Raw genomic sequence first — 27,588 nt, forward strand, 5'->3', positions numbered from 1 at the left:
TCAGATTTGATCAAGTTTCCATTTTTAATCAGAATTAAAGGAACTTTTTAATTTATGGAGATGAATTTTGTTCATGTTTCCAGTTGGAGAGTAAAACCAAACATTTAAAACTTTCTGTTAAATGAGACAATTAGAAACTAAACTTGGTTCTTCAGGAGAATTACGACTTTTAGAAAACTATAAAAACAGTCAGGTATGAACCAGAGTGAACTCAGGTGGAATAAAATGATGAAGCTGATGAAAAGTCAGAATCTTCTGAGATCAAATGAACATTTAAATAAATCCAGTTTCAGTTACAGCGACGCTGAAACCATTCAGTTTTTAGAAAACATGAAGGCAGCAGAACCTGAAAACATTTTAGATTACTGATCTGCTGCTTCTTCCACGTGTTTACAGCAAACGTTTGGATCTGAGCCTGAAGCTGCAGCAGCTGCAGCAGGTCCTGCAGCAGCTGCTGGTTTTCCTCCCAGTTTGCAGGCCAGAAAGAAGCTGCAGCAGCAGCTGCAGCAGGCTTCTATCGGCGATGCTGTGGATCCAGTAAACCTCGGCTCGGTGCTGCAGTCGGAGGAGAAGACTCTCTCTGCTCTCAGCATGTAGCTGCAGCTGCATTGCTGCTGCTGCTGCAGTCGGTGTCCATCTTCGCCACCAGCAGCCTCAGAGCGTCTCCTGCTGAGCGGATCAGCTCTCTGCCTCTGAAACAGACGGCAGCCGGTTAGGAAGCTGCTAAACCGTTAGCATCAACAGGGCGAATGCAGCTGCAGTCCTACATGCTGTATTCCATGCCGACCAGGCTGGTGCCGTTGACGGCCAGGATCCGATCGCCGGTCCTCAGCTTCCCACAGCGAGCCGCCGGAGAGTCCGGAACCACCGACTTCACGTAGATGCCGCTCATCCTCAGCGCCGTTTGCTGCAACATCGCAGAATAAAGATGGCGTTCTGACGTAGAGACGCTAAGCGGTGGTTACTGTCCTGGTGTCTCACCTTCCCGTCCACCAGGGCCAGTCCCAGGCCGTGGGGCCCTCTGTGGATCTCCACTGTGAACACTTCCTCTCTGTCTTCTTCTGCTGCCGCGTCTCCCGGCTTCACATCGCCGCTCCCACCGACTGCACAGAGCAGAGAGGACAGCTGGAGACCACGTGTCCCCCTGGAGACCACGTCCCCTGGAGACCTCGTGTCCCCCTGGAGACCACGTCCCCTGGAGACCACGTGTCCCCCTGGAGACCACGTCCCCTGGAGACCACGTGTCCCCCTGGAGACCACGTGTCCCCCTGGAGACCACGTCCCCTGGAGACCACGTGTCCCCCTGGAGACCACGTGTCCCCCTGGAGACCTCGTGTCCCCGTGGAGACCACGTGTCCCCCTGGAGACTACGTGTCCCCCTGGAGACCACGTGTCCCCGTGGAGACCACGTGTCCCCCTGGAGACCTCGTGTCCCCCTGGAGACCACGTGTCCCCCTGGAGACCTCGTGTCCCCGTGGAGACCACGTGTCCCCCTGGAGACTACGTGTCCCCCTGGAGACCACGTGTCCCCGTGGAGACCACGTGTCCCCCTGGAGACCTCGTGTCCCCGTGGAGACCACGTGTCCCCCTGGAGACCTCGTGTCCCCGTGGAGACCACGTGTCCCCCTGGAGACTACGTGTCCCCCTGGAGACCACGTGTCCCCGTGGAGACCACGTGTCCCCCTGGAGACCTCGTGTCCCCGTGGAGACCACGTGTCCCCCTGGAGACCTCGTGTCCCCCTGGAGACGTCCAGAAGTGCTTTGTGTCTCGATGTTGGACAGTCAGTGAATTAAAGTTAAATTTAAAATCTGCCACAGATTCAGATGAAACTTTTAATATTGATTTTGTTGAACAACAGTGGAAAAATATTTAAATAATTGTTCAATTATTGATTGATTTTTAAAACATTGACGTTTATTGATGCCTCAACTGGCTCCTCGACGTGGTGGAGCAGCGGCTCAACTCCGAGTCCCTCCTGGACGACCGAGCTTCTCTCTCTAAGGGAGACGGGGTTAGTGGGGCTGGTGGGGTTGGTGGGGTTAGTGGGGCTGGTGGGGCTGGTGGGGTTAGTGGGGTTGGTGGGGTTAGTGGGGCTGGTGGGGTTAGTGGGGCTGGTGGGGTTAGTGGGGCTGGTGGGGTTAGTGGGGTTGGTGGGGTTAGTGGGGCTGGTGGGGTTAGTGGGGTTGGTGGGGTTGGTGGGGTTAGTGGGGCTGGTGGGGTTAGTGGGGCTGGTGGGGTTAGTGGGGTTAGTGGGGCTGGTGGGGTTAGTGGGGCTGGTGGGGTTAGTGGGGCTGGTGGGGTTAGTGGGGCTGGTGGGGTTAGTGGGGCTGGTGGGGTTAGTGGGGCTGGTGCCCCGCCCACTCAGGTGGACTGATCCCCGCGACCCGGATAAGTGGAAGAAAACGGATGGATGGCGTTTATTGAGCCGATAAATCAGGAAGTTTTCCCGATAAATGCTCAGCCTGCCGTTTGTTGGCGTAAATAAAGTTCAGCAGATTTTATGATGTCATGAGTTTTTCTGTTCCCAGACTGTTGGAATGCAGAACCACAGCCAGTGGTTAGACTGGGAATAAACCAGTAGAAACCCTCATTACTGGGTGGAGCCGACGACTCAGCGGTGACATCATGAAACCTTTAAAGAGCCAAACAGCCCCAGGTTAGCGTCCCCCCCCCCCCCCCCAGCCCCCAACATTCAGATTCCACGCACCAACCCAGCTGGAAATTCCCATGACCGGCCGCTGCTATCCGTCCTGACATCACAGATTAAAGGATTACTAATCTGGGCAGAACCGCAGAGACCAGGGTCAGGCCGGGGATCCAACAGAGTCCAGTGGGATCCATTGGGATCCTGATGGATCCATTGAGATCCATCGGGATCCAGCCACTCGGCTCCCACCAGGAGGAAATGGCAAAAATATAAATTATCAATAATAATCAGGAAGCACGACGTGACGGCATTCAGATCAGCAGTCAGTCAGTAAAACTGGACCGACGTTTATTTCTGGAGGGGAGGGGCTGGTCATGCAGCAAAGGATTGTGGGTGTTAAAAAAGAAACTAAAACCTGAATTAGCTTTTTTGCAGGTAAACTGTTTAACTTACTTCTGTGCAAATTTAGACATTTTTGTATAAATGTGTTTAATTCTGTAATGTTTGGCCTAAACTCGTGTCAGTGCTGCCCCCTGTGGGTTGAAATGTGATTCACAGTCGCCTCCAAAAACAGAACAACAGAAGAATAAGTCGCTGCTCCGGCAGCCAGGGCTGTGTAACTTAGTAAAAGTTGCTAAATAAAGCAACATAGTGGCAGAAACCCAACCCCATCCTGACCACGACCCCCCCCAGCCCCTCCTGGCCCCGCCCAATGAGGTGGTCTGACATTTTGTTGGGGGCGGGGCTAAACTTTCACAGGTGAACTGGAGCAAAGCCAACAAACAATAGGGGAATTTGTATAACATATATATTTAAATTGGTTTATTTTTTATTAACTTTTAATACATTTTTTTAAATTTTCTGCCAATTATCCCAGAACCCATTAATTAATAGGACATTATCTACTTTAGTTAATACAGTTAATACTACAATAACACATGAATACATTAAATCAGGAAAATATTTAAATCACTGAGAAATTCTGTTTTATCTGAAATAATAAACGAGGTGATAAACTGCTGCAGCTGTTTGATGAGAACTGAAACATTTCATTATTCCTGCATGTAAATGAACATTAAAGTTATGTGGCTGTAGCTACTGGTGAGGAATCAGCAGCTGCTGCCAGACGGCTGCCAGGCTGACGCCTCAACGCCTTTAGCCTCTCAACAGAAAACAGCAGCAGCCAATCAGAGTCAAGATGAAGATCAACCAAATAACGGCCTGGAAAACGGCGTCTGGTTAGTACCTGGTTAAGGTTAGATTAGCACCTGGTTAAGGTTAGATTAGCACCTGGTTAAGGTTAGATTAGCACCTGGTTAGCACCCAGTTAGCGCCTGGTTAGCACCCAGTTAGCGCCTAGTTAGCAGCTGGTTATGGCTAGGCCAGCACCCGGTTAGCGCCTGGTTAATGCCCGGTTAGCAGCTGGTTAGGGCTAGGTTAGCACCCAGTTAGCGCCTGATTTGTGCCACGGCACAAAGCTGAAAGGTTTGACTTTCCATTTTAAAAACACTGAAAACTAAAGATAATCTCAGTTTAATATTAAATTGTTGCTCAATATTCACAAGAAATACTAAAAAGTTTTGTTTCTTTTGAAAAAGAAAACGTAGAATCTGACAAGTAACCAGCCACATCCTTACCCCCGGCTGACCTTTGCCCTTTAACCTCCTGACTTTCAGAGGGAGTAAAGCATGAAGCCAGGATGTCTGATCCATGTCTGACCGCTGGATCCAGCAGAAACCTGGTCTCTGCTTTCAGATTCGTTTATTTAAATGACTTTAAACCAACAAGTTTCTCTGGTTTCAGAGTAAAAAAGTTTCTAATTTTATCTGAGGACTAAAGAACAAACCCGCCTCTCGCCCAGAACGACCTCCGACCCCAGGAGGGACCAGGTGTTAGAGAATGGATGGATGGATTAAAGAAAAGCATCTAATCATATTTACATATTCCTGCTTTCGATTAGCACTGGAACGATTAATCAGGTTAATCACAATTAATCGATTATTGAACCGATTAAAATCCATTTCATTTCCAATTTGACCAAAACTGAACAAACATATAAGCATTTTATCTAATTATTGCATTTTAGAGAATAAAACTTTTATTTTCATATTTAGAAAGACAAATTGATTTTTAAAAATGATTTTATATCTATTTATAATATTTTATAAAACAAGCTCCAGAAATTCAATGAAAAATCTGCAGGATGAGAATTTTTTTATCCACTTACTGGATTGATCATCTGAATATTTATCATTGATCATCTGAATATTGATCATTGATCATCTGAATATTGATCATTGATCATGAAAATGACATTTTGCTGCTTTAGGTGAAATAAAAACTGACATATTAGGACTTTAAAGCTGCATCTGCTGGCAGAAACAGAGTCTAAAAGCCTGACGGTTCCTCTGATCTGCGGTTTCTGGACCAACATCTGAAGGTTCTGATGCTCCAGCAGGCGGATCAGACAGGAAGTTCCTGCAGCTGTTTCCTCCTCTGGATCAGCCTGAGCCAATCAGAGGCCTGAGCTCTAAACCGTTACCGTGTCTTCAGGAGGAACAAAGTTCTGAAGCCGTGCATCTGAACCGGGCCACAGAACCGGGCCGTGTTCTCCATGTTGACCTCTGTTTGGCCTCATGAAGACAGAAATCTGCTGCTGACCTCTGACCTCTGGTTACCTGTGTGCGGCGCCTCGGGCTCGCCGGGCTCCGGGCCTTGCGGGGTGTTGGGCGGCGTCAGCAGGCAGGACGGGTCCAGAGCCAGGCTCTTGTGGTATCCGGTGCCGGCCGGACCCGGCAGGGCGTTCTGCAGCTGCAGGTTCTTCAGCTTCTGGGCCAGAACCGCCTCGCAGCGGCTCAGGTCACCATGCAACTCTCTGCCCTGACTCGGTTCTGCAGAGGAGAGCGGGTCGGACTCCCTGTCCGGACCGGGACGGGTCGCTGCGGGTTCGGCGCTGCTCGGTCCGTCGGGAACCTGAGTCTGGGCGACACGGGGCCGATCAGAGACGCCAAGGCTTTTCCTGACCCGACCCGGGTCACAGAACCTCCTTACCTGCTCCAGAACCGAACCCGGGCTCTGGGTCTCACTGAGCGGCGGTCGGCTGATCCAGGCCTGCAGGCGGGCCAGCTGCTCCAACAGAACCGGGTCAGACAGAACCTTACCCGGCTCCAGCTGGAAGCAGCTGCTGGGCAGGATGAGAGGAGGATGGCTGTCCAGGCCCAGCAGGACGTCGGCTGGTGGGGAGCGATCAGTAATCAATAACCAGCGATCAGTAATCAATAACCAGCAATCAGTAATCAATAACCAGCAATCAGTAATCAATAACCAGCTATCAGTAATCAATAACCAGCGATCAGTAATCAATAACCAGCAATCAGTAATCAATAACCAGCTATCAGTAATCAATAACCAGCGATCAGTAATCAATAACCAGCGATCAGTAATCAATAACCAGCAATCAGTAATCAATAACCAGCGATCAGTAATCAATAACCAGCAATCAGTAATCAATAACCAGCGATCAGTAATCAATAACCAGCAATCAGTAATCAATAACCAGCTATCAGTAATCAATAACCAGCGATCAGTAATCAATAACCAGCGATCAGTAATCAATAACCAGCAATCAGTAATCAATAACCAGCGATCAGTAATCAATAACCAGCAATCAGTAATCAATAATCAATCAGTAATCAATAACCAGCAATCAGTAATCAATAACCAGCGATCAGTAATCAATAACCAGCAATCAGTAATCAATAATCAATCAGTAATCAATAACCAGCGATCAGTAATCAATAATCAATCAGTAATCATCAACAACAGAGATCAGCCTGACTATTGATGATTGATACGATTATTTTTAATCTGCATCTTTTACTAAATGGTCGTTCAGGAAAATAAATGTTTGTAATTTAAAATATGAATTAATTGCTTGTTTTCATGTTTTGATGTATTTTTACATTGTATAAAAAGCTGAAGTGCCGATATTTAGATTAGTCATCAGAATAATTGTTTACCAATAATCATCATTAGTTTCAGCTCTGGACTCAGCAGTGAATCTTTTTAGTTTCCTCAGCGATTCAAAGAAACCAGCTGGAACCGGATCAGAACATCTGGGTTCAGACTAACTGGGCCCGGTCCGGTCCAGCCGGGTTCCTGTGGTGTCGCTGCATGTTCCCGTTTCTCCTGCCTGCTTTCCGTTCAGCAGGTCCAAACATGCCCGCCACATCAGAGCCGCTGAGATTCCAGCTTACTGTCAACAGCGAGATCCTGGGAACAGCCGGGTCCAAACGGGTCCAAATGATTTTCATAGAAATTACAGCTACAGAAACCAATTCAACATGTAAAGATCAGGACGTTTTTCCAAAACTGTTCTTTAACCTCAGTGTTGACCCGGTCACCTAGGAAACGGGTCGGGAACAAGGTTCTACAACACTCGACTTTTTGGCCAACGTGAAGATCGGTTTGAGGTGAAAACACGGTGAAGGCAGCATGATGCTGTGGGAAGCTGCTGAGAGTAGATGGAGGAAAAGCAGTTGGAGGCGGAGCTTCACCTCCAGCCAGAGCTGTTCATGTGGCCTAGTCAAAGTCTACGGTCACACAGCAGGTCTGGAAGTTCAATTCCCGTTTTTCCCTGAGTCTGACTGTTTAGTGGCGGTTCATGTTGGTAATCAACTGCGACTGCAGTAGCCACTGCTGGTACACGGGTCCTACAGAGTACCGGGCCGGGCAGATCCGGGCCGGCGGAGTAACAATGCTAAATAAATCTGCATGGCGCCGTCCTGCAGCTGCTCTACAGTTAGAAAAATGGAAAACACTCACCGGTCCTGAGCGCGTCCTCCGCCTCCTCCGCTGGCGGGCTCCACCCAGGGGGGCGGGGCTTCCCACCGCCGTACTCCCTCAGCATGTGGTGCAGCTGAGCCGGCCTCAGGGCGGCGAACTCCGCCCTGAGGGACGCCCAGGAGGCCTGCAGGGGCACAGACAGACAGGTCATCGCTGCTGCAGGTGATGAGCATCAATAGATGAGGAAAAACCCCAGGAAACGTGCGACTCAGTGGACTTGAGTTTGACGTTACAGCAGAAACGTCACGTGGTTCTTTCTGACCGTTTCCTGCTGAATCAGAGGAAGTGAGACGTTCTGTGTCCGACTGGAGGCGGTGTTTTAAATCTGTTGGTCAACAACCTAAAACTGTCTCTGGATGTTTTGTCTGGCAGCTAAATTCTCCTAGCAGGCGAGACCCGAGCAGGCTGGGTTATCCACTGCTGCAGCAGCTCCAGCTGCAGCAGCTCCAGCTGCAGCAGCTCCAGCTCCAGCAGCAGCTCCAGCAGCTGCAGCAGCTCCAGCAGCAGCAGCAGCTCCAGCAGCAGCAGCAGCTCCAGCAGCAGCAGCAGCTCCAGCAGCAGCAGCAGCTCCAGCAGCAGCAGCAGCTCCAGCAGCAGCAGCAGCAGCAGCCACTCAACCGCTGCAGATGGAAAACTAAAAGCCATGGAGGGCGTGTCCCGCTCTGCAGCGACCACAACAAGTCGTCTCATTCCAGAGCGGTGATATTTCTGAAATGCTCAGCCTGTCAGCAGCGTGGAGCCGCCGGCTGCTGCTGCTGCTTTGAGTCATGCTGTGGAAACAGGTGTCAACTCAACATGCCAGACTAACATCTCATACTACAACAAGCCCTGAGGGTCAAATTAGCTGTACTTTGAGCTGCAGTACATCTATTTTTGTGCTTTAGAGAACATTTTCCTAATTTCTAACAAACAAGATGGCCGCCACAGGACGCTCTGTCAGCCTACAGGATTTTCTACTGGAGGTAAATCCTTCTGCCTGACCCACAGGAACATTTCCTATGAACACGAGGCCCGGGTATTTTGGGTTCATCAGAGTTAAAAGCTGCCATATTTCCACAACACAACGGATCAGAATCACACAATGAGGAAAGAACCAGCAGAAACAAATAGAAACATGATGTGGTGTTTGCTTATGAGTTTTAAATGACGGTAGGAGGGTGGGCAGGAAGAGTCTTTATAAAGCCTTACTTTAACTGACCTCTGCTTCCTCAGCCAAACCTTCATGTGAAGCTCGTTTCTATCCTGAACTAAAGTCCCTCCGACTCCCTCTAATCCGTCTGAGGATCAACTTCATCCCAAAGCTCCGTCTCACAGCAACGCTCAGTCCAAACATGGCAACCCGAGGGCAGATGGAGCAGAACATGGCAACCCGAGCCATCAGATTTCAGTTGTAATGTAAGCTGTCGATGTTTCCCGTTTATCTGCAGCTGAACCTGAACAGGTGAGGAAGAGAACGTGTTGCTTAGGGAGGACGAGGAGTCAGAGCAGTCTGACAGGAAGTGGACAAACGGTTTTCTGAACGGCTGGATAAAAGCAAACAGGATGTGAGGCGGTCCCAGGTTAAACATTACTCCGCTCCAGGATTTACTCTGGATTACATAATCTGCAGGAATGGCTGCAGCTCCATGATGTCATGACAGGAACATTTGCTGGTCGGCTTCCTGCAGGCCGTTTCCTTCTGCTCAGAGGCAGAACAACGAGCAGAGAGTCGCGTCCAGAATCAGAACTCATTACTGAGATCCTGATGCTGTGAATAGTTAGAACAGAAACATGGGACACCTGAGCGAATAAAACCCGTGAGGCTGACATCAGCGTGGCTCCGCCCACCGGCGGTCAGAGAACAGGAAATGAGCAGCGGATGTGAGCTGACCTGCAGAAGCGTTTCTTTGGGCGTGGCCAGCAGATTGACGGCGGCAGAGAGCTTCTGCAGGAACTGAGCGGCCATGTTGGCCAGGCCCTGATTCTGGACCCAGTCCATGAGCAGGTCCAGGTTGGCCCGGATCTGCACGCCGCGGGACCACTGGTAGAACCCGGCCACGGACCCTGAAGAAGCAGAACCTCCAGTTAGCCAGAGCAGCCCATAAGGCCAGCATAAACAGAACCCAAACAGTAAAAATAAAACGAGCTGCTCAGATTTAACCTGCTGGTTCAGTAATAAAGTCAGTTTTCAGATCTGATATTACTGATAATGAACATTTCAACATGAAATCTGTTCCTGTACAAAACCAGCCAACATTCATTTCCATAAAGTTCTTTACTTTGTTATTCATGCAAACACTGTTTCCATGAATGATAACATATTGATCAGATGGACCAGAACATGGCAACCCGAGGCAGATGGGCCAGAACATGGCAACCCGAGGGCAGATGGGCCAGAACATGGCAACCCGAGGGCAGATGGGCCAGAACATGGCAACCCGAGGGCAGATGGGCCAGAACATGGCAACCCGAGGGCAGATGGGCCAGAACATGGCAACCCGAGGGCAGATGGGCCAGAACATGGCAACCCGAGGGCAGATGGGCCAGAACATGGCAACCCGAGGGCAGATGGGCCAGAACATGGCAACCCAAGGGCAGATGGGCCAGAACATGGCAACCCGAGGGCAGATGGGCCAGAACATGGCAACCCGAGGGCAGATGGGCCAGAACATGGCAACCCGAGGGCAGATGGGCCAGAACATGGCAACCCGAGGGCAGATGGGCCAGAACATGGCAACCCGAGGGCAGATGGGCCAGAGCATGGCAACCCGAGGGCAGATGGACCAGAACATGGCAACCCGAGGGCAGATGGGCCAGAACATGGCAACCCGAGGGCAAATGTTGAAGAGTCTCAGACATAACATGCATGACGGTGGTAAAATAGCAACCAAAACAAGAAACAGCAGCCACCTTCAAAATAAAAGCTGATTTTAAAGATAGATTCAGATTTGTGTTCAAAGTGAAAATTTTTGAATGATTAAAACATTCTGACTGTTAATGCAAATACTAAACAAATAGCAGTTTGTCAAAAGCTAAAGTAACGGGAGAAACAACCAAACGGCCATGATCCGCATTCATAAGGCTGGACGCTAAAGCTAAAGCTAAAGCTAACAGCGTGAGCTGCTACCTCTCTCCATGAGGCTGTTGAACAGCGAAGCGTTGATGAAGAAGAACAGGTAGGCACAGAGCTGCAGGGAGATGTCCGGATGCACCTGGAAGGCCGACAGGAGCTCCAGCGCCTCCTTCAGGACCTGCAGGATGTTGCTGAGGCTGACAGGAAGTCGCAGCTGACCGTCCTCAGAGAAGGGGTTCCCGTCCAGCAGGCCGCCCAGGGCCGGGTACATGCTCTGCAGGGGGACAAAGGCATGACGACTCTGAACTCTGAGGAGGCCTTTCACTGCACAGCTGAATCTCGTCAGAGCAACAAACTTTCTCGTTTTAATGAGATAAAACTACGCCGAGTTTAGGATCTGGTCAAAGGCAAAGCAGCTCAGCATGACTCTCCTGTGAAAAAGTTCAAAGGTTATAGAGGGAAGAAGTGTGTTTTATCAGAGTATCTGCTTCTTCTGTCATGTGTATGTTGTGTTTCTATGGCACCCGAAGCACACACACACGCACGCACGCACGCACGCACACACACACACACGCGCACACACGCACGCACACACACACACACACACACGCACACGCACACGCGCACACGCACACGCACACACACTCCATAAGTCAGGTAGAACCTTGAGGAGGAGCCAGCAGCTCAGCTGCGGTGCATGTTGGACCCCTGCTGGGAAGCAGCAGATGGCGGCTGGTTTTAACGGGTCGAGGTGAAAACCTGACAGCTTCAGCTCAGGAATCCGGTTTGCACACTGAGAACATTCAGTCATCCACAGGAAATCACAGGGAGGAGCTGCTGCTGCTCCTCCCTGCTCTGCTGACAGCTGCTTTCCTCTGCAGGAACGCCCCGATCATCTGGGCCCAAAACGCCCAGATGATCGGGGCGTTTTGGACCCAGTGTTCATAACAGTGTTCAGTTATCAACACTGAAAGCTGCTGCTGATTATTACCAATCCATAACCTATCAAAACTGGATCAGCGGAGCTCATTTCTTCAGTTCAGGATAAAATCCGTTGGTCTTAAAAGAAGAGAGCAGATTGTTCCCGTTTCCTTCGCTGTAGAGGTGCTGGAGCTGCAGGACGACCTGCAGACGCTCTGATCATAAGAACCGATCAGCTGGCTGCTGATTGGTTCAGCAGATGCATCAGTAAAGCAGCTTCTGGCTCCGCCCCTCTACAGCCGTCAGCCACAGCGGCGCTGAGTTGCTGCAGTGGGTTTGGATCTGCAGGTAAAGTCCTGAGATCTTCTCCAATAAAACAGGTTTGGCTGAAACTCTGTCTGGAATCATAATAGATCAGAATAATAATCATCTGAGACCCAGCAGGGAAGCGGCCATCTTTAAGGCCATTCTGCATGATGCAGCCCATCATGACCAACTGACTGAGGATGGAAGGTTATCCTGCTTCTGATTCTACCAGTTCTGCACATCTGACCTGAAACCTTTGCCCATTTCTCAGTCAGGTTTGGTGGAGAAAACCTTTAAACAGCTGGTTGGTCAGATGGTGACCTTTGACCCCAGTCTCATCATCCCAGAATCAGAAAAATGTCTTATGATTAGAGTTTGATTTACGGTTGCTGATGAATTTCAGTTAATGGTTTTAAAAGCTGTCAGTTTTATCTGAAAATGGATTTTTCTGTTTTGTCCACTGTTTGTTCCATGAGAAGGTTCATAAATATTAAACCTGCAGATTAAATGCAGCGACTGCGACCGGCCCCGTCTGAAACAGGAAGGATTTTTCGGAGCCATTTGCGGCGCCGTGAATGTGCCAGAAAATGGAAACAGAAACTGTGAACTTCCTGCGGAATGTGAAGTTCAACCATTGGTTTGCTGAAATGTGGCAGTGAATCCTGTGAGAATGTTTTCTCAGGTAGAAGTGAGCCTGGGACAGCGATGATGTGACTGGTTGTTTCCCAGCAGGTCCAGTAGCTGGAAGCTGTGCAGCTCCAGATAACTGCTGTCAGTGTTTACACTGCAGAGTGGAAAGGACGCCCCGCTCCCTCCCTCCCTGCTCTTTCCTGCTGAAGAGCGTTTCCACGCTGTTATTGTGTTCTGGGTCTGGAAAACGCTCAGTGGAAACAGACTGTTGTGCGAGCAGCCAGGCTTCCTGCGTCACATGTGGCAGTGGGGCAGACCTTGGTGAGGTAGTAGACCGACTGCTGGAAGGTGAACATGATGACCTCCTCCAGGACCGTCATGGCTTCCTCACAGGCCGTCTGGGTGGACCACAGCTCCGCCTGCAGCCGCTCTGATGGAAACCAGGACACAACGCTTTTTACCACCTTCACAGGGCTGGAGGCTCTAAAGAGGCAAACTAAATGTCCACCTTGGTCCATGCTGTCCCGTCTCCATGCCAACAGCTGGGGGACCTCATGCTGGATGAAGTGCAGCAGCTCGATGGAGTTGGCCATCCACAGAACCAGCGGCTGCAGACCTGAGATCAGTTCCTCCAGGCTGAGCTGCTGCAGCTGATCGGCTGCGTCGTCAACGGAGCTGCTGACGAACAGACAGGAAATACAGATGAAGCTGATCAGCTGCCCGTCTGCAGCGGCTGCCTGTCTGCAGCGGCAGCCCGTCTGCAGCGGCTGCCCGTCTGCAGCAGCTGCCCGTGTGCAGCGGCAGCCCGTCTGCAGCGGCAGCCCGTCTGCAGCGGCAGCCCGTCTGCAGCGGCTGAAACAAGGTTTCTGAAACGTTTCACCTAAAAATACTTTAATGTGACAAAATGTAGAAAAGTTTAAGGAGTTTAGTTTCTCTTTATAGACTGCAGTTAAACATCTGGATGATGTGGACTCACACTTCTGGTTGCATTGCAGCGAGTTCCTTTGTCTTCTCCTGAAAGGTTAGATCACATGAAGACATGAATTACTGTAGAAAACATGCGGTTGAGTTCAGACCAGCGCTCCTGCTGCTTACCCACGTAATGAGCTGGATCTGGCTGGCGATCCGGAGCAGCAGCTGCCTGAAGTGAGTCAGCTGGAAGGAGCCGGCGGAGCGCTGGATGCAGAGAATCAGCAGGAAAGCAGGAGTCAGCTTCGGTTCGTTCTCACTGGGATCCACCATGTCCAGGATCTCCTGCAGGACCCGTTCCTCCTGCTGCAGCTCGTAGCGCAGCGAAGCCTCGGTGCCCTCCAGGCTCCTCCAGCAGGATGCCGGCGGTTTCCCCTGGAGCCGCTTCACGGTGATGCAGGAGCCGCAGGACGAACAGGAAGTGCTAGCGTCAGAGCCCGGGCGGAGCCGGGCCATCCAGGGCGGAGCAGGAGGAGAGCCCGACCCGCCGGTGGGATCCTTGAACAGGAACAGGTAGTGCTTCCCCAAACCAATCAGGTCTCCAGGATTCAGTTCTACTTCCTCGTCCAGAAGGAAACCGTTTCTGGTGACGGGGGCCCCGTGGAGGGGCCTCAGCAGGGTCACAGTCTTTCTCTGCTTTCCTGAGGAACTCTGGGAGTTGGAGTCCAGCCGTCTGACGCAGCAGTGCTGCGGCGACACGTCAGGAGCAAACAGGAGGATGTCGACCTTGAGCCGCTCCTCATCCTCTCCGGTACTGTGCTCCCTGCAGCAGCCGAAGACGGTGCTGCTCCCGCTCATCAGGTAGATCACAAAATCCTAAAAGATCAAAATCAATCACTGCATCTGCATAGGGCTCTTATTTTGAAATAAGAAAGGAAGTAGTTGTTGAGTTGCTCCTTTATGTTGGCATGATCAGCTAATAACTACAGATCAATAATCCATAAGGTGTGAGAAAACAGAGGTGAACATGCTAATGCTATCCTAGCCTAGACCTGATAACTGATGACAGTTAAACTAAACAAATGAAGTAAAGATGAAACTGGAAGGAAGCTGCTAACATTATTACAGAAGCTGGAAACTGTCGCAGATTTAAATATGGTGTCTGTCACCGTTATCTCCTGCTAATCCAGCAGACTTAGCGCATCCTCTGGATCTGCCAGGGTGTCTGGGATTGGACTAATCCCCTTGTGTAACAGTCAGGAAATCAGCCAGCAGTGTGAACGGAAACCAGGATGAGGAGCTAAGAATACAACCTGGGGTGGCAGGATGAGGCGGGGCAAGGTGAGGGCGGCGCGGTGAGGGCGGTGCTGTGAGGCGTTGCATGGCGCGGCGCGGCGAGGGGCGGTGTAGCGTAGTTAGGTGATGCGCGGCGAGGGGCGGCAATGCAGGGCGCGGCGAGGGGCGGTGATGCAGGGCGCGGCGTAGCATAGTTAGGTGATGCGCGGCGAGGGGCGGCGATGCAGGGCGCGGCGAGGGGCGGTGTAGCGTAGTTAGGTGATGCGCGGCGAGGGGCGGCAATGCAGGGCGCGGCGAGGGGCGGTGATGCAGGGCGCGGCGTAGCATAGTTAGGTGATGCGCGGCGAGGGGCGGCGATGCAGGGCGCGGCGAGGGGCGGTGTAGCGTAGTTAGGTGATGCGCGGCGAGGGGCGGCGATGCAGGGCGCGGCGAGGGGCGGTGATGCAGGGCGCGGCGAGGGGCGGTGATGTAGGGCGCAGCGAGGTGAGGGCGGCGCGGTGAGGCGTTGCAGGGCGCGGCGAGGCGAGGGGCGGTGTAGCATAGTTAGGTGATGCGCGGCGAGGGGCGGCGATGCAGGGCGCGGCGAGGGGCGGTGATGCAGGGCGCGGCGTAGCATAGTTAGGTGATGCGCGGCGAGGGGCGGCGATGCAGGGCGCGGCGAGGGGCGGTGATGCAGGGCGCGGCGTAGCATAGTTAGGTGATGCGCGGCGAGGGGCGGCGATGCAGGGCGCGGCGAGGCGAGGGGCGGTGTAGCATAGTTAGGTGATGCAATGCGAGGGACGGCGATGCAGGGTGCAGCGAGGTGAGGGGCGGCGCGGTGAGGCGAGGCTAAATGCTACTCATCAGATTAATAGATTACTGAAAACTAATTTAATAAATCGATCATTAACGAAAGTATACAGACTCAAAAAAAGGCAGTTTGCTGAAAGAACACAGTCAGAGCTGTAATTAGCCAAAACTGTAAAATATATATAAACATTTTGCATTTAAGAAGGTTTTACCCAGAACTTCTCAACCAGCAGTTTTTTTCCACCTGGTTCAAATTGTGTAAAGAAAACTCCTAATAATCACTGTTGCAGTTATTAATCAGTTAATGTAAAACATGAACGGCTCCTCTGAGGACTTTTAGCTGCAATGATCAAACGTTCACTAAAGTAATGCTGCACAGTGGAATTTCTTTTTTTAGGAAGCTGTTCAATGATTTATTTGTATTTTTAATGAATTTCCAAAGTTGTATAAAATAGTCGTGAGTTTTGAAATAAAACTGCAGAATGAGCCAGTTTCCTTTATTCACTGAAGTGATTACGGGTCAGGATAACGGGTCGCTGTCGGGTCGGTTCCCCAGCTGAAATGTTTCTTTATGTTCCTTCAGTCGGCCTGGAACAGCACAGCATTAATAACATCAGCTATCGCTTCCTATTTTATGTCAACTGACACAACACAGACAAGCCTCGTTTCTTTGCTTTGGCTCCGGTTCTGACCTATTGTCAGGAGAAAGGAGCCGGCAGCGCGCCGCAGAGCTAGCGCCATCCTGCACAGTCAGCGATCTCCTCCTCCAGCTGCAGCAGCCGCAGCGATAAACACGCAGCACTTCCTGCAGCCTGACGGAGCCGCTCCGCTGTAGGAACCGGGTCAGGGGGAGAAAGTGGTTCGACCCGGCCCTGAAGTCCAGGAAACAAAGCTCCAACGCTGCCGAGTTATTATTGTTTCAGAAGCAGGATGTGGTCAGCATCTGTCAAACATTCTGGAGAGTTTCTTTACTTGGACTTCTGTGGGCACGAAATGACAGAGCAGATCTTCAGAAATAGATCTGCTGGTTCTGTAACTCCTTTCTAAGAAAGCGCTCGTATTGGACCCAGGTACCAAAATGTGACGAGGCTCAGGGATTAACAGATGATAATCCAGAGCTCTCATGCTGCTTCTCTCGTGTCGTCTCTTAACACACTAGAGGGATTTTCTGAGCAACATCTAAATGTTCAAGTGGAGAACAGATCCAAACTTCATTACAGTGTTTTATGGTATTTATTTATTCCAATAAATGAAAGCTTGTGTTTAGTTAAAGTATTTGTACATTCTGTCTAGTTGTACATCTGGGAATGTTTACACATCAAACTGCAGCAGCCACATCAAGCAAACAGCCGTCTGTAAAAAACAAGCAACATGGGAATTTAATCATGTTTTTAAACATCTTGTTACTTGATGCTCTAATGGAAATAAGAGTGTCTGGTTTTATTTAACCAGACACTCTGGTTAAATAAATGCTGGAAGTCTCAGTGTTTCCTCTACAGGAAACATACAGTCTGCTGTTGGATAGCGCTAGCCACGCTACGTGCTAACTGTGCTAAGCGCTAGCCACGCTAACTGCTAGACACGCTAACCGCTAGACACGCTACGTTCTAACTGTGCTAAGCGCTAGCCACGCTAACTGCTAGACACCCTAACCGCTAGACACGCTAACCGCTAGACACGCTACATGCTAACTGTGCTAAGCGCTAGCCACGCTAGCTTAACTGCGCTAAGCGCTAGCCACACTAAGCGTTTTCCAGCATCACATGACGGGCGTCGTCTCTGATATTAATACAAGTTATTAATGAGAGCCGATGGAAGGAAATGTTTTTAAAACAGAAGTCAGAAATGTAATCTCTAATTGGTGCGTCTGAAGTACTTCCTGTTATTAACTGACGGTCCTTATGAAATGCTAAGATGAATTCCCGCCCGCGGTCTCTCTGCATGTTCTCCCTGTTCATGGTGGGTTCTCTCCAGGTTCTCCGGCTTCCTCCAAGGAACATGACTGTCAGGTTGACTGGTCTCTCTAAATTCTCCTTATGTATTTATGTGCGTGCGTGCGCGCGTGTGTGTGTGTGTGCGCGCGTGTTGTGTGTGCAGTTGCTTGTCCTGTCTGTTTCTGTGTTGTCCTGCGATGAACACCTGTCCAGGTGACCCCGCCTTTCGCACATTGACCTCTGGAGAGGCACCTGTGCCCCGTGCGACCGTACCAGGTGTAAGCGTGTTGGATGAGGAGATCAGATTCAGTTTTCTAATATCTGTTCATCAGTAATCATCTTGTTTCAGAGTAGCTGGATAAACAAATGAAGAAACATGGAGGTAAATCAATATTAAAGTTAGGCCTGTCATGATAAATTTTGCTGAGCGATTGTCTAAAAAATTATTGCGATAAACAATAATATTGTTTCAAGACCTTTTGACACTGATTTAATGGAAATGACTAATAATACATGCGACTTCCTGCCATAGATAGATGAACCTTATTTTCAAAAGAACACATAACACTGGCTGTAAACTATGTTGCCCTTCAGGAATCCATCAATCCATCCATCCATCCATCCATCCATCCATCCATCCATCCATCCATCCATCCATCCATCCATTTTCTTGCACCCTTGTCCCTCAGTGGGTCAGGAGGAGCTGGTGCTAACGTTCCGGGCGAGAGGCGGGGTCACCTGGACAGGTCACCAGTCTGTCGCAGGGCAACACAGAGACACACAACCATGCACACACACTCACACCTAGGGGCAATTTGGAGAGGCCAATTAACCTGACAGTCATATTTTTGGACTGTGGGAGGAAACCGGAGTACCTGAAGAAAACCCACCATGCACAGGGAGAACATGGAGACTCCATGCAGAAAGACCGGGAATCGAACCCAGAACCTTCTTGCTGCAAGGCAACAGCTCTACCCACTGCTCCACTGTGTAGCCTCCTTCAGGAATCACTAGATTTAAATAGAGTAGATGGGCACATCAGACCACCTAATGCAGTGGTTCACACTACTCGATATTTTTTTGCCCCCATTTTTCCCCTTATGACGATCTTGGATCGTTGGCCGATCTAAGATCGTCGCTGGTGATTCGTAGCCGATCATCCTGCAGTGTGGTGTAGATCGTCGTGGCGCTCCGATCTAAATCAGGGGTTTTCCCCGACTGGGAGTTTAACGCTGAATGTGACAGGTAGCCAATCAGAAAGCTGGATTCTCCTCCTGCTCTGAGGGGAGATGACGGAGGGGAATCCCAAACAGCTGACACGGCGCAACATGAAGTCCAGCCGACATCGGAGATGATATGTGGAAACATTAATGTTAAACATTTCGTGCAAAGAATATAGAAATGACAAGGGGAGGAGTTGGAGTCAAATGACTATAAACCTGGTGAGTTTTCAGCTGTTCTTCGTTAACGTGACATAAATAGGTTATAATGATTTTCATTCAGTCAGGACTTTAGCTGAGCCACATCATCACAGGTAGATTCTAGTAAAGCATTGATTAATGCCTGGTTTAAATTAGTTAACTGGACTTGGAGCCATTACTTTGTGTCCATGTGGCTGGACACCACACGGCATGACGAACCCGATCGAACCTGATCGAACCCGATCGAACCGTTACACCTGGGATTTCTGTCGGCTAATGTGTCTCTCAGGTTTAGAAAATGGCCGACAGCTCGTGTAGTGAGAGCTGGACATTAGACTAAGGAAATGAGGGAGGGAGGGTCAGTGCAGAGACTGGAGCCTTTTTCATTCAGTGTCATCAAGAGAAAGAAAAAAAGGCAGGAAGAGACGATAAACCGATAATTAAAATGAGGTCTATAGGTTTAATTTATCGTGCGATTAATTGATTTATCATTTATCGCAACAGGCCTAATTAAAGATGGTCTCTAGTAGCAGTAAAACATTAACCTGGTGGTCGGTAGCCCACCTGCCTCTGGTCGGTAGCCCACCTGCCTGCCTGTGGTCGGTAGCCCACCTGCCTCTGGTCGGTAGCCCACCTGCCTCTGGTCGGTAGCCCACCTGCCTGCCTGTGGTCGGTAGCCCACCTGCCTGCCTCTGGTCGGTAGCCCACCTGCCTCTGGTCGGTAGCCCACCTGCCTGCCTGTGGTCGATAGCCCACCCGCCTGCCTCTGGTCGGTAACCCACCCGCCTGCCTCTGGTCGGTAGCCCATCTGCCTCTGGTCGATAGCCCATCTGCCTCTGGTCGGTAGCCCACCGGCCTGCCTCTGGTCGGTAGCCCATCTGCCTCTGGTCGATAGCCCATCTGCCTCTGGTCGATAGCCCACCTGCCTGCCTCTGGTCGGTAGCCCACCTGCCTCTGGTCGGTAGCCCACCTGCCTGCCTGTGGTCGATAGCCCACCCGCCTGCCTCTGGTCGGTAGCCCACCGGCCTGCCTCTGGTCGGTAGCCCACCGGCCTGCCTCTGGTCGGTAGCCCACCGGCCTGCCTCTGGTCGGTAGCCCACCTGCCTCTGGTCGGTAGCCCACCTGCCTGCCTGTGGTCGGTAGCCCACCTGCCTGCCTCTGGTCGGTAGCCCACCTGCCTCTGGTCGGTAGCCCACCTGCCTGCCTGTGGTCGATAGCCCACCCGCCTGCCTCTGGTCGGTAACCCACCCGCCTGCCTCTGGTCGGTAGCCCATCTGCCTCTGGTCGATAGCCCATCTGCCTCTGGTCGGTAGCCCACCGGCCTGCCTCTGGTCGGTAGCCCATCTGCCTCTGGTCGATAGCCCATCTGCCTCTGGTCGATAGCCCACCTGCCTGCCTCTGGTCGGTAGCCCACCTGCCTCTGGTCGGTAGCCCACCTGCCTGCCTGTGGTCGATAGCCCACCCGCCTGCCTCTGGTCGGTAGCCCACCGGCCTGCCTCTGGTCGGTAGCCCACCGGCCTGCCTCTGGTCGGTAGCCCACCGGCCTGCCTCTGGTCGGTAGCCCACCTGCCTGCCTCTGGTCGGTAGCCCACCTGCCTGCCTCTGGTCGGTAGCCCACCGGCCTGCCTCTGGTCGGTAGCCCACCGGCCTGCCTCTGGTCGGTAGCCCACCGGCCTGCCTCTGGTCGGTAGCCCACCTGCCTGCCTCTGGTCGGTAGCCCACCTGCCTGCCTCTGGTCGGTAGCCCACCTGCCTGCCTCTGGTCGATAGCCCACCTGCCTGCCTCTGGTCGGTAGCCCACCTGCCTGCCTCTGGTCGGTAGCCCACCTGCCTGCCTCTGGTCGATAGCCCACCTGCCTGCCTCTGGTCGATAGCCCACCTGCCTGCCTCTGGTCGATAGCCCACCTGCCTGCCTCTGGTCGATAGCCCACCTGCCTGCCTCTGGTCGATAGCCCACCTGCCTGCCTCTGGTCGATAGCCCACCTGCCTGCCTCTGGTCGATAGCCCACCTGCCTGCCTCTGGTCGATAGCCCACCTGCCTGCCTCTGGTCGATAGCCCACCTGCCTGCCTCTGGTTGATAGCCCACCTGCCTGCCTCTGGTCGGTAGCCCACCTGCCTGCCTCTGGTCGATAGCCCACCTGCCTGCCTCTGGTCGATAGCCCACCTGCCTGCCTCTGGTCGATAGCCCACCTGCCTGCCTCTGGTCGATAGCCCACCTGCCTGCCTCTGGTCGATAGCCCACCTGTCTGTGGTCGTAGCCCTGCAGCAGCAGGAAGTAGGGGAAGTCGAAGGGTGGGTGTATAGAGTACTGAGTGGCGTTGTCGTCGCTGCTCTCCGTCTCTTCCTTCTCCAGGCCGAGTCGCAGAACCTCGGTGTCGGCCTCGGCCTCCGGGTTCTCTCTGACTGCGCTCCGCTGGGCCCGGCCCGCCTCCCTCTCCGTGGCAGACAGGTCCATGTCGCTCAGGCTCCTCCAGAATCCCGGGCCCTCCATGTCCTCCCCCCCACTGTCCACGAATAGGGACGCCACTCTGGACCGGTTCTTCTGCAGCTTCCGGGCCTGAGCGTTCACCCCTGGAACCACAAGACGCATCGTCAAGCGTTCTGCCTCAGTCAACGTCTGAGAGGTTTCCAACCAACTGGGTCACCAACTGAAAGACCTTTATCAAACCTTAATGAATGAAATTTAAGACCAGTATCTCTAAAGACGTACAGACTCTAAACCACCTGAGTCTGTTTTAACAGACATGATGGTTCGTTAAACTTAGTGTTCCTGTGAGAGAAAATCACATCACCCGTAAATACTACGTTATTTTGTTGGTTTTTTTATAATTAAATTTTTAAAAAGTTACAAAACATTTTAGGTTTTTGAGAACAAAACAAAATTCCATCCCTGGATCTGTGGAGTGTTTAGCTTAATCTAAAACACAAACAGAAGAGAGCTTTTGTTTATGAAATCTTGTTTACAGTGGCCGAAATTCCCCTGAAATTGCTCTGGTGAACCAAACCGACCCAAACATAATGCTCGACTGCACTGGCGCCGCCTCGATGCAGCAGAACCGGAGGACAGCTGGGGGCGGCCCTCCATCTGATATGAACAGCCGCTCCGTCGCGCTGACGTAACACAAACACCATTCAGCACTGCTGGAGCCGGTAAGCACAGAGGAATGTCCAGAGACGATTCACACCCCACTCTGCTGCTGCTGCCGCGACGGGGGCGGGGTTACATGTCTGCATGGGGTACCTGTCTGCATGGGGGTACCTGTCTGCATCGGGGTAATTACACGTCTGCATGGGGTTACATATCTGTATAGGGTGGGGTTACCTGTCTGCATGGGGTACCTGTCTGCATGGGGGTACCTGTCTGCATGGGGGTACCTGTCTGCATCGGGGTAATTACACGTCTGCATGGGGTTACATATCTGTATAGGGTGGGGTTACCTGTCTGCATGGGGGTAATTACATGTCTGCATGGGGTTACCTGTCTGCATGGGGTTACCTGTCGGTACAGGATGGGATTACCTGTCTGAATGGGGTTACCTGTCTGAATGGGGTTACTTGTCAGTATAGGGTTACCTGTCTGTATAGGGTGGGGGTTACCTGTCTGAATGGGGTTACCTGTTGGTATAGGGTGGGGGTTACCTGTCTGAATGGGGTTACCTGTTGGTATAGGGTGGGGTTACCTGTCTGAATGGGGTGGGGGTTACCTGTCTGAATGGGGTTACCTGTCGGTACGGGGTAGCGTTACCTGCTGTGATGGTGTCTCGGTGCTTCAGGCTCTGCTGCTCCACGGTAGAGCGGCGCTGGATCTCGAAGCGCCTGCAGAAGCCCTCCTTGGGCTTCCAGAGCGCCTGCAGCAGCAGGGGCCTCTCGTTGGCCCCCACCACCCGGAAGCACTCCCTCCTCCACTGGTGATCGGCCCCCGTCTGACCAATCACGTCGCAGAGCACGTAGTCGCTGGCGTCCTCTTTCTCCAGACAGTACCTGGGCGACAGGAGCACGGCTGTCATGTTGCATTAAGCAGATTTTAGTGCGATTGCTATTTATCCAATGATTAATCAGAATAATCAATTACTAAAATAATTGTCAGCTGCAGCTACTGTATACTATGAATACTTTTGCTAAGCACTGGATGTTTTCCTATATTTTATTTGATAAGCATTGAGAGGCGGCGGCCTCCAGGGCAGTAGGGGGCGCTCTCACCTCTCCAGGGCCTCCCTCACCAGCTCCCTGGCGCTGGACTGGCTGGTGGCCAGCACGCTCTTGTAGTGGGCTCCCTGGCAGATGTCGCTGCCGAAGATCTTCAAGATCCCCGGGACGGAGCGCTGGCTGGAGAGCTCGGCGGGGTCGTCGGTGGCCTGGGGGTCGGGGCCGCCCCGGGTCGGGCCCCGCCGGCCCCCCTCCCGCAGGTTGGGGCTGTAGTTAAAAACCGTGGACAGCCGGTTGTTGTGGCGCCGGATCTTGCTCTTGGCCGGCTGCCGGACGCTGACGCTCTCTGCGGAGCGGACGGTGCCGTCCGACTTGTTGGACCTGAGCGGAGGAGCAGAGTCAGGCTGCAGAACCTTCAAACATTCCCGTTTATGCTTCAACAAACTCTCTGCTTCTACCAAACAATATCTAATAATGTCTGAGTCCTTTGGATGGCAGCAGCCATTTAGAATAACTGCATGGGATTTAGTTTGAAACTGGCCTTACAGAACAGAGTTTTATTTTAGTCTTTATTCTGTTTAATTAAGAGAACATAGCCATAAAAATAGGAGAATAAAGACTCAATCTGACCAGAAAAAACATCTTAAAATTACAAGATATAAATCATTTTAACGAGGAAAATGTTTTGATAGTTATCGTGATCTGATGGGAGCAGCTCAGTCGTTTGCCTGATCGTTTCAAAGCTCTGCTTATTGTAATAACTTGATGCTGATGTGTTAAAAGTTGAAGTATTTTCTATCTGTAAAACTTAAACCAAAGTAGAAGTTCACAAGATGATCAACATTTCTCATTTTTTCTGTCAGAGTTCTCATAAAATTACAAATTCATTCTCCTAATATTGCCATTTTACTCCGGTTTACTGTTGTATGTTTTTATTCTTGTAATTTTAAAAAAAATCTCATCCTGGCCCAAATACTCCAAATAAATACAAGCAGTAAACACAAAACAAGATGGCGGTGCTGACATCACTCTGAACTACGGAAACCCAATGAACGCTTTGGATAAATCTTTAAAAAATGAAAGGCCAGATTGATCGGCAGCCTTTCTGTAGATCTACTTGCTTTGATTGTCACTTTGCTGATGTTGCTTCTGAATTTTTCCATTGTGGGAGAATTTAGGATATTTTTATTCTTTATCCACATTTTTCCAGACCTGGAAATGACTTCAATCACGTGTCCTGGTTTTCCAGATCACAAAGGAATCCTGCGTTCCCAGTCTGGGCGGGTAGCTCTGTAAAAACACACAACCCGCCCAGTGTGCACCCAGGAGTCTAGTAAAGGGTTTAAATAAGTTTATCTCCTCCTGAACTCTGTTAAAAGAGGCATTGAAACACCACAACAATGCTGAAAGGCAGAAAATGACTTTAAATCCAGACACATTACAGGCTGACTGAACTCTAAAAGTATTTTAAAATGACTTTAGTAAAGAATAAACTGTTATCCAACCGGGTCCTGTGTGAAAAATAAATACCTCCCCTCGTTACATTATGGGGTTGAAAATATAAACTGTTATTAAGCACATTTTTTCAGTTCAGTCTCACTGAACACACCCTGATTACTGCAAAATGAGCAGAATCAACAAACCCCTGAAACAGAAAGGGTCTGACAACATGAGGTAGGCCAGACCGCAAGATCCAAATGCAGCAAATGAAGCAAATGAAGACCCGACTTGAAGGAAACAGAAATTTATGCTCAAAATCCTTTAAATGTGGATTGATTGAAGCATTTCTGCAAAAAGGAGCATCAACGTTTCTTCACAATGATGTAAAAGACTGGTTTCAAGTTTTCCAAACACTTGATGGAAGATAATCAATTATTATTATCTACAGGAGGCAATAACTTTTAATAAAAGTACTCTCATAAATTAAATCAATATTTGAGAACTGATATAGTCAGGTTAACTTTGTACAACATTAAAATGTGCATGTGTCAGAATTAAAGAGTTAAAAACTTATACAAGTAACAATAATCCAGTGTTTTCAACCTTTTTGATCCAAAGTTCATTGTTTTAATTGAATAAATCTTGAGGGACCACCAACCAAAAATGGAAACAAAGATCCTCTGTAGCCGCCTATATAACATATATAGTCATTCTCATCAAAGTGTCTTGAATAGGAATCAAATAAACACAAATATATTTTTATCATATTTTACATTTCTTATTTCAAATTGCACTTAACATGCCCACTTCAGAAATACACCTGGACAGCAACAACACTGTGGTGATGCATGACTGTAGTAACATTCATGCATCACTAATTCTCTTGTTTTAATGTAAAATGCTCTGCACCTGCTGCCATCTAGTGGTGAGAAAATTACATGATTACACCGCTAGTCACGACTACAGCAGAGACACTCAAAGACGGCATTATTTGCAGATAATTAATTCGTTTTCAAAAAAAAATCTTTTAAGACCAATATTTTCCGGACTATGAGCGCATCACAGTATAAACCGCACCTTCAAATTTTTGAACCTCCCTGGAAACTTATCAGCCGCACCGGGCTGCAGGCCGCTGGTCACAGACATTAACGTATATGCTCTCAGTTTCCCATTAGGACCCAGCAGAGGGCAGCAGAGAGCTGCGTCCTAATAACTACCGGATACATTAAGGACGCAGTTCTCCGTCTCCAGATCCGGTTTTGTGCAGCTGAGTTTACTGCAGCGGCTCCATTTCCCTCCTGTCCTGCCAGATCGATACTCCTCAACTTAGAAGCTGCATCATATGAGTTTGAAAACATTTCTCCGTTTGCCTGCTGCTAGCATGGCTGCTAGCATGTGCTTGTTCTAAATGAAAAGTAGCGAGTTCTTCTTTGATTTACAATTTTGACTTCCATTGATTCACTTCCTGCTAAAGAGCCCCCTGGTGGTTGAAGAGAAATCCACAGAAAAGCCGCATGTTTAAAGTGTAGGAAAGAAGCAGCAGCTTATAGTCCGGAAAATACTGTAGGAGAAATTTTATAATTTCCACGGCACACCTGACGATCACTCACGGTACACTAGTGTGCCGCGGCCCAGTGGTTGAAAAACACTGGTTTAGAGGACTGTGAGGTGGAACTCTCTCTTATATTATGAGTTAAAATCAATTATTTCATGATGCCAATCAGTCCACTTTTTAAAAGTGTATGCAGCTGTTTTCTGATGGAAGATGGCTGCAACCATATGGCTAAAACACAGTTAAATCTAACGTTAAAAGTAAATATTTGTAAATGACTGAACTTACTGGACAGATCCATTGCTGGGTTTCCTCCCCAGCTTGGCCAGGCGCCTTTTGGGAGAGCGGATGAGCAAACCCACGGGGAAGTTGAGGGCTTGTTTATTTACGTGGCTGCTTCTCTCCTCAGAAATCATCGTTCGACTTCAGTTAGTCTACGGAAACACGACGGAACCACCGAGAGAGCCGACGTGGGCAGAGGTTCGCATTCTCCCTCCGCTGCCCCGCTACAGCTAGCGGCGGGAGACGGGAACTTTTCGGGATTAGAAAAGCTCAAAAAAGTTTAATCCACAAGGCGACCGACCTTTCCCCCCCCCCCACCCCCAGAAGAAGACGTAAAAAGAAGCAGAAAACCCGCTCCAACTGCCGCTCGTGCTTCCGTTACACTGACCGTTATCCGAACCGTTTCCAACCGTAAGTTCACGTTCCTTCACAGGGAAAGAAGGAAACCCGGAGAAGCTTCAGAAGTTTACGCTAAAATTCGTCGACATTGGAATCCAAAGTGCAGTAAACCGGCAGTCCGTTTGCGGGAAAAAAAGTTTCTGGGAAAGCGGTGAAGTTCCATCCCGGGTCACGTTGGCAGCCGTTACGTCCGGCACAGAGCGCTGACTGAGCGGACTGGACCGATCAACCTGCCGCCGCTGGAGCGCGAGCTCGCTCAGTGACGTCACGAGCACGAGGAGGCGGGGCCAACTCACTCGCTCTCATGTGTATGGCAAGCTAAATTAACATTTAATGGCCAGACTTGAACATTCACTAACCTTTTAAAAAAATTTACATTTGAGGTAGATGTCCACAGTCATAACAGCATCTTCAGATTCTATAACGTCACTATCCCCAACAAACTCAAAAATGTTTACATAGCTGCTGGTATTCGAACAATTATTTGCGATGTTTTACTCGTTTTAAAGTACAAACCCAAAGCGAAACGGCTGCAAAGTTTAAAAATGATTTGATTTTAATCAAGGAGATATTAGATAAGCTGAGATGTTATAAAAAAACAATAAATGTGATTGATAAAAATGATGAAACCGACTCTTTATTGTTTGCAAATGATAGAAATATTGTGGGTTAAGGTATTTATGCTTCATTTCATTTGGGAACTTAATAAAAAAAAATGTAATTATCAAAAACGAAAATTCAAATTTATAAATAAAAATAAAAGTATCAAATTTGTGCATTTAGTCAACAAGACTTGAGTCCATATCCTACACGCATAAAATGTTTATTGAAATGAAGATGATCTAAGTTAACCCAGAAAGCTGAAGTGGTTGATTAGTTTGAAGATGGAAACTAATAATCAGCTTGTTCCGTTTCTTTATTCTCTTAACAGTAAGACCGTCTGCTGCTGCAGCAGATTTCAGGTTAACACACAGAATGTCATAAATGTGGGAAAGTTAAGAAGGAGATTGTGCTGGAG

General features: G+C 49.9%; 1 protein-coding gene across 2 annotated transcripts; it reads right to left on the reverse strand.

The window, feature by feature from the left end:
* radil2a (Ras association and DIL domains 2a) lies at positions 1–26,817 on the reverse strand. 2 transcript variants are annotated; one of them, XM_017306439.2, is made up of 16 exons: positions 26,178–26,817; positions 22,952–23,278; positions 22,497–22,732; positions 20,994–21,322; positions 13,498–14,187; positions 13,379–13,416; positions 12,911–13,080; positions 12,720–12,832; positions 10,600–10,819; positions 9,364–9,536; positions 7,473–7,617; positions 5,700–5,881; positions 5,327–5,627; positions 982–1,103; positions 768–907; positions 1–692 (listed from the first exon to the last, which is right to left on the reverse strand). In XM_017306439.2, the coding sequence occupies exons 1-16, from the start codon at positions 26,303–26,305 to the stop codon at positions 587–589; spliced, it is 3,420 nt and encodes a 1,139-aa protein (XP_017161928.1). In that variant the 5' UTR covers positions 26,306–26,817; the 3' UTR covers positions 1–586. The 2 variants fall into 2 exon arrangements, with proteins under 2 accessions (XP_017161928.1, XP_008415349.1); XM_008417127.3 differs by having other exon boundaries at positions 5,327–5,881; positions 12,911–13,077.
* Positions 26,818–27,588: the final 771 nt, after the last annotated feature.

Source organism: Poecilia reticulata, chromosome 8 (assembly GCF_904066995.2).
Source record: "Poecilia reticulata chromosome 8, P_reticulata-male-v2, whole genome shotgun sequence".
NCBI lineage: Eukaryota > Metazoa > Chordata > Actinopteri > Cyprinodontiformes > Poeciliidae > Poecilia > Poecilia reticulata.